The sequence below is a fragment of the Lolium perenne genome, chromosome 1 (genome assembly GCF_019359855.2).
Source record: "Lolium perenne isolate Kyuss_39 chromosome 1, Kyuss_2.0, whole genome shotgun sequence".
NCBI lineage: Eukaryota > Viridiplantae > Streptophyta > Magnoliopsida > Poales > Poaceae > Lolium > Lolium perenne.
Window position 1 is genome coordinate 174,667,301 of NC_067244.2, and position 12,297 is coordinate 174,679,597.

The 12,297-nt window shown below is 44.0% G+C and overlaps 1 protein-coding gene across 2 annotated transcripts; it reads right to left on the reverse strand.

The window, feature by feature from the left end:
• Window positions 1-1,574: 1,574 nt before the first annotated feature.
• On the reverse strand, window positions 1,575-7,395 carry LOC127313307 (uncharacterized). Of its 2 annotated transcripts, none has more exons than XM_051343856.2 (10): window positions 6,919-7,395; window positions 5,729-5,850; window positions 4,718-5,407; window positions 3,332-4,459; window positions 3,118-3,179; window positions 2,984-3,034; window positions 2,807-2,894; window positions 2,265-2,354; window positions 2,049-2,143; window positions 1,575-1,915 (listed from the first exon to the last, which is right to left on the reverse strand). In XM_051343856.2, exons 2-10 carry the CDS (start codon window positions 5,798-5,800, stop codon window positions 1,891-1,893), a joined length of 2,301 nt encoding a protein of 766 aa, XP_051199816.1. In that variant the 5' UTR covers window positions 5,801-5,850; window positions 6,919-7,395; the 3' UTR covers window positions 1,575-1,890. The 2 variants fall into 2 exon arrangements, with proteins under 2 accessions (XP_051199816.1, XP_051199811.1); XM_051343851.2 differs by having other exon boundaries at window positions 2,984-3,037; window positions 6,919-7,394.
• Between the last annotated feature and the right edge of the window lie 4,902 nt (window positions 7,396-12,297).

Below are 12,297 nucleotides of genomic sequence, written 5' to 3' on the forward strand. Positions count from 1 at the left end.
CCCCCACTAGGGTTGGCCGGCCATGGAGGTGGAGTCCCACCGGGACTCCACCTTCCTTGGTGGTTTCTTCCGGACTTTTCTAGAACCTTCTAGAACCTTCCATAGAACCTTCCGCATCATTTTAATTCACATAAAATGACATCCTATATATGAATCTTATTCTCCGGACCATTCCGGAACTCCTCGTGATGTCCGGGATCTCATCCGGGACTCCAAACAAATATTCGAACTCCATTCCATATTCAAGTTCTACCATTTCAACATCCAACTTTAAGTGTGTCACCCTACGGTTCGTGAACTATGCGGACATGGTTGAGTACTCACTCCGACCAATAACCAATAGCGGGATCTGGAGATCCATAATGGCTCCCACATATTCAACGATGACTTTAGTGATCGAATGAACCATTCACATACGATACCAATTCCCTTTGTCACGCGATATTTTACTTGTCCGAGGTTTGATCTTCGGTATCACTCTATACCTTGTTCAACCTCGTCTCCTGACAAGTACTCTTTACTCGTACCGTGGTATGTGGTCTCTTATGAACTTATTCATATGCTTGCAAGACATTAGACGACATTCCACCGAGAGGGCCCAGAGTATATCTATCCGTCATCGGGATGGACAAATCCCACTGTTGATCCATATGCCTCAACTCATACTTTCCGGATACTTAATCCCACCTTTATAACCACCCATTTACGCAGTGGCGTTTGGTGTAATCAAAGTACCTTTCCGGTATAAGTGATTTACATGATCTCATGGTCATAAGGACTAGGTAACTATGTATCGAAAGCTTATAGCAAGTAACTTAATGACGAGATCTTATGCTACGCTTAATTGGGTGTGTCCATTACATCATTCATACAATGATATAACCTTGTTATTAATAACATCCAATGTTCATGATTATGAAACTAATCATCCATTAATCAACAAGCTAGTTAAGAGGCATACTAGGGACTTCTTTGTTTGTCTACATATCACACATGTACTAATGTTTCGGTTAATACAATTATAGCATGACATATAAACATTTATCATAAACATAAAGATATAAATAATAACCACTTTATTATTGCCTCTAGGGCATATATCCTTCAAAAAATGCCGCTGCGGCTACAAGGTAGCCAATTTCGTGTCCACAACCTGAACCAAACGGATGCACAGGATCAGTTTTAGTGACCGGAACGCGTCACACCGCTTGTTTTCAAGCACAGGCAGGCACGTAGATCCATTTTGCAAAATTTTCGGTGTAAACAGGTGAGGTAGAGAATATAAAGATGGCTCGAGATGGCAAACACACAGGCAAATGCGCCCCTAAAACACCACAGTTTTTTTAAGATTCTTCAATTTTTGCCCAATAGAAATCAGGACGTGTAGGGTGTACACACCCCAATAGAATCGACCAATTATAGCCGAAACAAGGGATTCAGTACACTGTACACATGGTGATAGATCCACACCGTCAGCTGCTTTTTATCGGGCGAGCAACCACTTCCAATTATAGACAAGGAAACAGCATGCACAGATAATTATCTACGAATCAAACAGTTGTTCCAGATGAACATTGTCAACAGGGAAAGGATCACTTCCTTAACTTCTGAACCACCGGGGGTCAGTGTTCTTCAGCTAGAGCTCCATTATTTTCAGGTATATACAATGTTCTAAGTAATTCTTAGGCAGTAGAACTACGGCATTAGTGGATATGGTACACGTAGGTACATACGCTGCTACGGTTAACAAGTGACAAAAGGTGGTGGTGGTGGCGAACGCAGCATAACATCAACCGTGGACACAGGGAGTGGCATGGATGATGCTTCAGCTGCGCGGGTTCAAAGCTATCTTGTTCTCCAGGATCCTAGTAGGGGAGACTTGAAGTTGGGTTAGTGCCAGTGTGGAGTAGAAGCCCTGCATTCAAACAAGATTCATGTCTTATAAGTGAATTGCAGATGTTGTTCACCAAATATTTACTGCGAGAAGATGACAATATTCAGCGTTTCAGTAAAGTCATTGTTTTTGGTGCTCATTATCAATTGCTTACTTCGGCTTTTTTCCACCAGCAGACAACTTAGTGGGGGGTTCTGGCTTGCTCGGAGACTGAGATAGCCGGCGTGGTGGCGGAGGAGGTGGTGGTGGCTGCAGATCAATTGAGCAAAAGGTCAAATCTAATGTTAAGACACATTCCTTAGAATATGCATCCAATAATGAATCTTTTCAAAATAAGGCTATTATTCTGTAGAAAAATAAAAGGACATACATTTGGTGCCCTTGTCTTTCCGCTTCCAGTCTGTAACGAAGTTGCATTTTTTGATGCAGATACTCGAGATCCAACTATATCCTGAATGCCCTACAAAAGAATCATAATAACGATTAGATCTTTGGTATCTACTTCCATTCTCTATTATATTATAACAATTGTAATTTGTCAGCAATACGATTATGATGTACAACGGGGGATTGTCAAGCTTATTCAAAGTCTCATAATGAGGTGGAAGCTGTTCATGATGTAACAATAGTGTAAATTCTAAATTTCTGGCTTTCTGCAGCAAGCTGCAGCTAATTTCTACTCAAAGAAGGATTATCAGCATATAATGAGTCAATAGACACACGTTCAAGATACAGGGACGACACATCATGCAATTATCTTAGTGAGAAAGTAAGCACAATGCTTTAATCAAAATGACCAAGGAGAACAGCAATCTGGATCTATTTGCAGCTATCAGCCTATCACTGCTGTACTACATGTATGTATATTGGACAGTATCAACGGCAAACGAAAACAAGTTCACTGTTCTTTACCTGCTTATTTGGCTTTCTGGCCTTCTCCACCACTCGATTGGCTCTCACATCCGAAGAGAAGATTTTCCTTGGAGGAAGATTAACAGAACTACATAATTAAGAATAGTTGTTATAGCAGTTACGACTAAACCAATTCTGACAATCCAAAGCATTACAGCTCGATAATAAAATAAGCACCTTGATTTTTGTTTCCCACCAACTTGAAGTTCCAACCTTTCTTGGACATAGCTGCTAAATGATGCAAAAATAGGCTGTCAAAATATGGTACATCACAATTAATTGAGCACATTTGATTAAGCTTGTAAAGGTACCTTTTCATTTCTGGCTTCCTAGCTTTAACAAGATTTGGAGTAACTGCCTTTTTGGGAGTAGCCTGCATGAGGAACAGAGACAAAATAGTCAGAAATATATATGTGTTTCATTATTTTTCATGGTTAACTGAAACAAAGAGTTAACCCCTTTCAGCATATTTAAGGAAATGCAATTAATGCCATGTTATGCTAAGAGAAGGATATTGGAACGTACTGCTGTGACCATAGCACCATTTGAATTATCCGGCAATCCTCTCAACCTTATAGGTGTTTTTGGATCCAATTTTAGGCTGCTCCCTTTGGCAGTAGGGCGTTTTTCTCCCGTTGAAGGGCGACAAGGAGTGATGGCAACAGCAGCATGCTTTGGTGCACTTTCCCTGCCGAGGCGTCGTTCAGGAGTCGAAGGGCAACCGGGGCCACCAACATTCGCATGCTTTAGCACAGAGTCTCTGGCAACAGGGCGTCTCTCAGCAGTAGAAGGCCTGCGAAGAGTAATAGCATCGGCAGGCTTTGGTGCAGTTTCTCTGGAAACAGGGCGTCTCTCAGCAGTAGAAGGCCTGCGTAGAGGAATAACATCGCCATGCTTTGGTGCAGTTTCTCTGGTTAAAGGGCGTCTCTCAGCAGTAGAATGTCGATGCAGGCTGACAACTTCAGCATTCGTGTGCACAATCCCTCTGGTGACAGGGCGCCTTTGTGCACTAGATGGCCAACATGGATTGGCAGCACCACCAAGCTTTGGTGCACTCTCTCTGGTTATAGGGCGCCTTTCGGCAGTAGAAGGTCGTTGTGGGGTAGCAACATTGGCATGTTTTGGTGTCAGCTCTTTGGTGGTAAGGCGCCTATCAGGAGTAGAAGGTCGACATGGGGTAGCAGTGTTGGCATTCTTTGGTGCCGACTCTTTGGTGATAGGGCGCCTATCAGCAGTAGATGGCCTGCGTGGGGTAGCAATGTTGGCATCCTTTGGTGCCAACTCTTTAGTGATAGGGCGCTTATCAGCAGTAGATGGTCGACGTGGGCTAGCAATACTTGTTTGATTTTCTGCCAGATCTCTAGTCGCAAGGCGTCTTTGAGCAGTGGAGGGGCGACATGGGCTAGCCATACTAGCAGAACCCCGTGAACCATCTCTGGTGACAGGTCGCCGTTCCCTAGAGGAGGGCCGTTGGGATGCTGCTGATGAAGGTCTTCTAAGAGCTATAACACCAGGATCTTCTTTTGTCACAAGTTTGCTTCTTACTGTGGTGCCACCGACATTGCTGGTTGCTGCTCTAGGCTTTCGCAATGATTGAACATTCCCAGGCTTGGTTTTCTGGTTTATCACAGTGGAGTTGCTTGATTGAGTACCCTGAAAATTGTTCATGAAAAATATATTATTAGTTTACAGGAAAATTTATTGTTATGGAGCTTATCATAAATGCAGGTATTCTTTTTTGTGCCTTGCATGACAGAGCAGTTGGTCATCTTTATGGGGTCCAGGCCACAATGATAGTTATCATAAAATAAGGCAAATTTAGATAGCAGCAATATTCCTTAGTTCTAGCAAGACAAACACCAAATAAAGATGAAAAGGTCACTAATGTATCAAGATTTAGTGTGCCAGTACCTTATTGATAAACGCTTGATCAGGAACACAACTAGAAGTCATCTTAACCGTCCTAGGAATGATTTTTGAAGCTTGACTAATTGGGGAGCATTTCTCTATAGTTCTCTTAAGATTCACCTTAGTCTCATGGGGCATCACCAGATCATCTTGACTACATTTAGCATTTTGCTGCAACATATCCATCCTGTCAGAACAATTTTCAACGCTTGCATTTTCTCCAGTTTCTTCACCAATCATCTGTAAGCCTCCAGCTGATGAAGAATGAGTCGCTGAGGAAATTCCATTACTTAACCTCTTATTATGATCATTGTAGCATCCCAGTCCATGCTCAGATGTGGATTCAGCTGCTATTTGCCCCATGCAATCATCAACATGTGTTCCAGATCCAGCAGGAGATGCATGCTTTGCAACTGGTTCGTCTTCTCCTGTCTGACTAGAATCACTACCATCGCCACTGTATTCTAGATTAAGCTCAGTTTGTTGGTTTTGTTGTTGTAGAGCCTTTAGCTCCCTGATCCTCTTAAAGTATTCTTCAAAGTACGCCTTCTTCTTGGCAACTAATCCATTGAATTTAACGAACTCCTCAGTACGTCTGTCATTGGTAAAAACAGACCATTTCTCCCATTCTAGTGATTCCAAATCAAATCTTCCAAAAGATATGGAACCATGGTCAAAAACTTGTGTTGTTCCCTACATAGCATAGAAATAAAGCGGATAAAAAGTGTGAGATTATTAGCAAAGGTGAACTCAGATTACTTATTAATACAGAAACGTCTGACAGTAGTTAGCATAAATTTCTAGCTATTTCAGTTGCATCAGGTAGATAGGCGTTCTTAGTCTATCATCAATCTTTACTTTGAGTGAACACTGTATATGCTGATAATAAAATAAACAGATCCTTAACACATAGGCATACGTATAATACAGTAATTAACATGGAATGAATGGCCATTTTATCATATCAGGTAAAAAAAAAGTATAAACTTATGCATACCATGAAAGAGACATTACCTGAGAACTATCCTGCACGGGTGATTCCTCACGCGGCCATGCAAAACAGTTTTGATTGACTTCTGTCGCCATAGTATACTGCACGTCTAATTCATTACAGTTGCAATTTTGACTACCAAACCCTGTAAAATCAAACCAGCCATAATCATAAGTGCAAATCCATACCTGAAGTTTCATTAATGCAGTCAGGCAGAAGATTACTAACAGAAGTTATCTACTGTTTTGATAGAACTAACTACTCCCTCCGTCCAAAAATAGGCGTCTCAACTTTTTCTAGATACGAATGTATTTTTCCAGCAAATTTCATCAGGAGTCAAGTATCTGGAGCTAAGTCTACTAGAAAACCTCTAAATCCAACTTACCACCATGGTTTCATTCCAACTAGCGGCGTCTCTGGTAAGAGCAAGTTCTATCTAGCAAGGAAGCACGGCATCCTTGCCGTGAGCAGCACCTTTAATTGGACTAAAATTTAGTAATAAAAGGCTAAAAGCTCAAAAACAATATGGCAATCCATCCTGCACGGAAGGTGGTGTAAATTCCCCCCAAAGCCCACTATCTTGGAATCAATAAATCCATCGCCGCAAATCAATTCATGGATGGATCGTGGTCACTTCCAACTGCAGCGTTGGGCCCTTAAACACCCGTCTCACCACACCTACCCTCAGAAGACAACATGTCACCAGCACGAAATTTCTGACACAATATACATCCGACAACTAGTCAAACGCAAGTAAACGTAAACCCACGGAAAGAGATCGCACGCACTATTTTACCCAGGCCAAGACAAGTTCCTGAAACTGGAGATTCTGGGTTGTGGTATTCTACCCCAAGCCAAGACAGGTTCTTGAAACTGGAGATTCCGAGTGGCAAATTTGAAAAGAAACGCGCACAGAACTGAAAATAAAGCGCTTGATGAGAACGACCCGCAGGAAACGAGTGGTGGTTCAACTACTGAAAACCCCAACAAGAGAGAACGGGCTTGTATGCAAAGCACGGCCAAATCTAGAAACTTTTCGAAGGGAAATTTTCGCAGAAACCGCGCCCTGGATTACGCGCTTGCCAAAGTTCAGAGGCGGATCTAGGCGGCGCGCGGGGGTAGGCACCCGAAATTTGCGGAGATCAGTTCGGGTTTAAGTGGGCAAATCAGTGGGCGAGCGAAAATTAAAGAAAAAGAAAAGAAACACTCGTACCTCAAGAACCCCCGGCCAAGATTGCGGGCGGAGTGGAGGGAGACGGGCGGGCGACGAGGTGGTGGACCGGGGCGGGTGGCTGCTCTAGGGCGCGCGGCGGCGGTAGGCTGCAGGGGAGATTCTAGACCCTAGACCCGCATTGGGTTGGAGCTTCGGGTGGGCCGGAGCGGGAGGGAAGGTGCAGGGTGGTGGTGGAGTAGGAGACTGTGGTTGAGCAACGGGCGGCCCCTGCCAGGAGCCGGAGGTCGATCCGGCGAGCACGGCGCGGCAGATCCGGGGAGGGGGGAACTGCTGCTGGCGCACGCACTGTGGCCTCCCTGGTTCTTCTTCTGGTGGCGAGGCGAGATGGCGAGAGGCCCGTGCCCTACGGTTGGGCGCACCGGGAGAGAGGGAGGTAGCTGTCGCCGATTTGATTTGGTTGTGGTTTCTACTCCAGTTTCTAGTCTACCGCGGCTGGTGACGGCAATGTACGGCGGCGTTATTGCGACGGGGAGGGAGCGGGGGAGAGAGAGATGGATGGATTCTTTGCTTGCGTACTTGAGGCCGGATTAGGTGCGGGTTAGCGAGGGGGCAGAGTGTGAGTGCCAAGTTTACTAACCGTTGCGGCCGAAGAGGCTACTGCAATTTTTCTTTCTTCGAACTGGCAATACCCTTTTTGATCCTTTTAACTATTTATTTCTAATGTACATCCTTGTTCATAAAAGGACGTTCAAGATTTATCTAAATTTAGATATATCTATATAATAAAAAGTGTCTACATACATCTAAATTTTGATAAACTTTGACGTATTTCTATGGACAAAGGTAGTAGTATTATATAAAAAAAATACAAGAGGAATGAGACTGAAAAATTAGAAATAAAGTATTTTTTAATCAGAAAAAATGTCCAAGTAAGTGCGTGTGAGGGTTTACATTGCGAGGGTTTGCTTTGTTGAGATGCCGTTCCTTGGCTCCGCTCTTCCTCTAAACCTAGTGAGCGTCGGTGTTATGTGCGGCATCCGCTTAGCTTTAGGAATGTCATTACAGTCATCAAGTTCAAAAACCCCAATGGTGATCAAGGAGAAAGTGCAATGAACCTCATGCCTTCATCTTTGACACTTCCAAGTGCTCGTCGGCAACGTTTTTGAACCACACATAGGGCACAAGAGAACTAGGCCGTGGTGAGAGATCATGTAGTTGTATCCCAAGCGGAATAAAACTCACATAATGTCCATTGCCAGTTTTTAGTAAGCTAGCCATGGTACACGAAAGATGAAGGTCTTTAGGAGCACATTGATCCGAGTGGCGCCACAAGCTTGACAAAAAAAAAAAAAACTCGCACACCAACAGTCCTAGAGATCAATTGTACCTAAAGTCGAAAACACCTGAAGCAAATGAATGAAGATAATAGGAGATCCACCTAGACCAATTCACACGATGGACGAACTCTTGATCTGTCTGGAAGAGAATTATTGCATTGCGAGGAGAAAGGGAACCGTTATCCCTCCCCTTTCGACTCAAGTTCTATTTGCCGTTATCAGTCTATAAACTACCTTGTTTTACTTTTGAAAAACTTAGAGAAAACTTACTAAAGCTTTATCATGGCGGATAGTATTAAAAGTTCAAAAGCATTATGGAAGATTGGAAACAAAAAAAAAAGGTGGGAACATTTTTTTCTCCTTGGCAATTGAGTGCTTTTCTATGAGTTGGCAACTCGTTTGAATTCAAATTCATGTCGTCATTTGTAGATCGAGTGGTGGTGGTGGTCGCACTGCAATACTATATGCGTACATGTGGTTAAATAGACTAGCTCATGTTGCCTTTTGTAGTGCTCACCTTTTTTAAGATCTCGAGCGGCTCGCTGTCTGCCTTTCCGAAGCTTTCCGAAAACATGTTTGAAGATTGGCACTGCTATCCTTTGTCTGATGACGAATAGCAAACATTTCTTTTCAAGCTAGAATAAAGAACAGGTTCAGTAGATCGATGGCCGGATTCCATAGACCAGAAAGAGGACTATGATCGAGATGGATTTCTGGCTGATAAGAAATCAGCACCAGCACGTCGTATGCACGTGAGAGGAGACATGCACCGATTGGCTTCGAATTATTGAGCTCCATGATTCCATAGGTGGGGTGGGGAACTGGGGAGATGGAGACAAACAGTAACAAGTGCAAAGCTTTTATGGAGTTTTCTGCTGCTATATCGATCAATCGTCCATTTCTTTTGTGTTTTTTTCTGTTCGGAAAAGAATGTGTTTTGATAGCTAGGGACGTAATTTCCGGTGTGTTTCTTTTGTCCTTGGCCTGAATAAAAGCCACGATGGCCCATCCTGTGCAGTGCCCGTAGATGACGATGGACCACGGGTAAAGATGTACGCGCGAGGATGGATCGCAGGTAGGTGGCTAGTTATTTGTACTGTTCCACGCGTCTTATGCTCAAGTTGCACGGCAGCAATCGTACACTATAAATTTTATTTATTGATTGATAATCAGCTGAAGTTATTAGTATAAAAAACTCAAAAATAATTTTTTCGGTAAAAGGAATATATTAATATCGAGAGATACCAATTACACCCAGCCTCTGCAACAACGCACCACCCTAATGGCACTACGGATGCACACACCCAAAAAAACGAAAAGAAAACTAAGAAACAAAAGTCCCGCTACATTATCACGGACCTAACAACAGCAATACATCCACCACCATGACAACACCTGAATTGCAGACTCTCCAAAAAACGACGCCTCCAAGAAGGGAACAGTGCTTCAACACCGTCGTCGCCCGATCAAAGATCGTAGGTTTTCACCCTGAAAATAGTCCCCACTCTCAAAACAATACCTCCACCAAGGTCACTGCCAGGCACAACCAGTTAAGGCCAGACCTTGGATTTTCACCCTGAAAGGTAGGACTCTGCGCTTCACATGTGTTGTCGCCCCCACTTTCATACCGCTGCTGTGAAGCCCGGGCACCAAGCAAGCCCCTCAACAGCGCGGAGACTTGAACCTCCCTTAGCTAGTCCTCCCCTCCGGCCTTCATGAAATTCTCTTCTTCCGACTTTCATCATGGATCCATAGTCACTTGATGTCAACACAGAAAAAGAGCTTCGCGCTGCTCCCTCCAGAACCAAACGGTCGGAATAAACGCATGGGTGCGCACGACCGAATACATCTGATCCAGCAAACTCCTGTGCAAAGCCTTTACATTCGCCGGCGGAGCCTTCCGGAACTCAACCCTCCGGCCAGATCACGAGTCCAGGCCTCCGGTAGGTCCTCCTCTTCACGCAAGAGAGGCCCTAGGACCGCCGCCTTTATTCAGGCCGGACCCCCACATCGGTGATACGTCCAATTTGCATCACTATTTTATATCATAATTTGCTGTTATTCATTGATATATTTCATATTGGGACACATTACTTATGTTATTTCATCTATTTTGCATGTTTCATCGTTATTGGAGGATCGAACACCGGAGCCAGGATTCTGCTGGAAAAAGCACCGTCAGAACGCAATATTTTGGAAGATCAACTCTGGAAGGAAATTATACCAAAAATCCTATTTTTCAAGATGACGAAGGAAGCCAGAAGGAGGAGCCAGGAGCAGCCAGGGTGGGCCCACACCCTAGGGCGGCGCGGCCCGAGCCACTGGCCGCGCCGGCTGTGGTGTGGAGGGCCCACGACCCCTTTCGCCTCCTTTTCTTCGCCAAACCCTTCGTCCCGAAGACCTAAGCCACGGAGGGTACCTCGCGAAGAGTTCTGACCGCCTCTGCGGGGCGGTGAACACCAGAGTGGAAAGTGCTCTCCGGCGGGCGGGAATCCGCCGGGGAAATTCCCTCCGGGAGGGGAAATCGACGCCATCGTCACCGTCATCGAGTGGACATCATCGCCATCACCATCATCATCATCTCCACCATCATCACCGCCGTCATCACCGCTGGACACCGTCACCGCCATAGCAATTTGGGTTTGATCTTGATTGTTTGATAGGGGAAACTCTCCCGGTATCGATTTCTACTTGTTGTTGATGCTATTGAGTGAAACCATTGAACCAAGTTTATGTTCAGATTGTTATTCATCATCATATCACCTCTGATCATGTTCCGTATGATGTCTCGTGAGTAGTTCGTTTAGTTCTTGAGGACATGGGTGAAGTCTAAATGTTAGTAGTGAACTATGGATGAGTAATATTCAATGGTGTGATATTTAAGTTGTGGTGTTATTCTTCTAGTGGTGTCATGTGAACGTCGACTACATGACACTTCACCATTTATGGGCCTAGGAGAATGCATCTTGTATTCGTTTGCCAATTGCGGGGTTGCGGAGTGACGAAACCTAAACCCCCGTTGGTATATCGATGCGGGAGGGATCGCAGGATCTCGGAGTTTAAGGCTGTGGTTAGATTTATTTCTTAATTACTTTCTTGTAGTTGCGGATGCTTGCAAGGGGTATAATCACAAGTATGTATTAGTCCTAGGAAGGGCGGTACATTAGCATAGGTTCACCCACACAACACTTATCACAACAATGAAGATTATTTAGCCGTATGTAGCGAAAGCACTAGACTAAAATCCCGTGTGTCCTCGAGAACGTTTGGTCATTATAAGTAAACAAACCGGCTTGTCCTTTGTGCTAAAAAGGATTGGGCCACTCGCTGCAATTGTTACTCTCGCACTTTACATACTCGTACTTTATTCAACTCGTTACATCAAACCCCACAGATACTTGTCTGTGAGCATTTACGGTGAATCCTTCATCGAAAGCGCTTATCAACACCTTACGCTCCTCGTTGGGATCGACATTCTTACTTATCGAAGATACTACGATACACCCCTATACTTGTGGGTCATCAAGACTATTTTAAAGCGTAGATTCTTGCAGTGGTGGTGAAGCGCTATTGGTAAGTGGAATTGGTAAGGAAAACCTTCTTGTTGTGCTGATTTTATTTCTGCCTTTCTTGCTATAAGTCATTATGGAGAGATCTTCTCTTCAATTTCTATTTGGGAAATCTACTACTACTGCAACGGTAGTGGATGAAGCGCCAGGTGAGGAAGTAATACCATATAAAATACCTATGAAAATTATTGAACGTGTTATGGATAACCGCTATGAAGGGGATGGAACTGTCCACCACGGAGATCATTTATTGTTCTTACATGAATTATGCGGTTTATTCAAGTGTGCAGGTATTGCTATGGATGAAGTGAGGAAGAAACTATTCTCTTTATCGCTGTACGGTAAAGCGGCGCATTGGTATAAATTATTGGATAATGGGGATTCTCTTGAATGGAATGATATTGTGCCCGGTTTTATTCTAAGTTCTATCCTCCAAGTGAAATTCATAAGGATCGGAATCGCATATATAATTTTTGGCCTCATGATGGAGAGAGTATTGCCCAAGCTTGGGG

Bases quoted from the DNA above. Each gene is read 5' to 3' on its own strand.
- LOC127313307 (XM_051343851.2), bottom strand. From the start codon at position 5,800: ATGGCGACAGAAGTCAATCAAAACTGTTTTGCATGGCCGCGTGAGGAA. The intron at 3,038-3,117 runs GTACCTTTACAA...TGCATCATTTAG, and splicing joins AGGAAGCCAGAAATGAAAAG to CAGCTATGTCCAAGAAAGGT. The intron at 1,916-2,048 runs GTAAGCAATTGA...GTTTGAATGCAG, and splicing joins GCTGGTGGAAAAAAGCCGAA to GGCTTCTACTCCACACTGGC.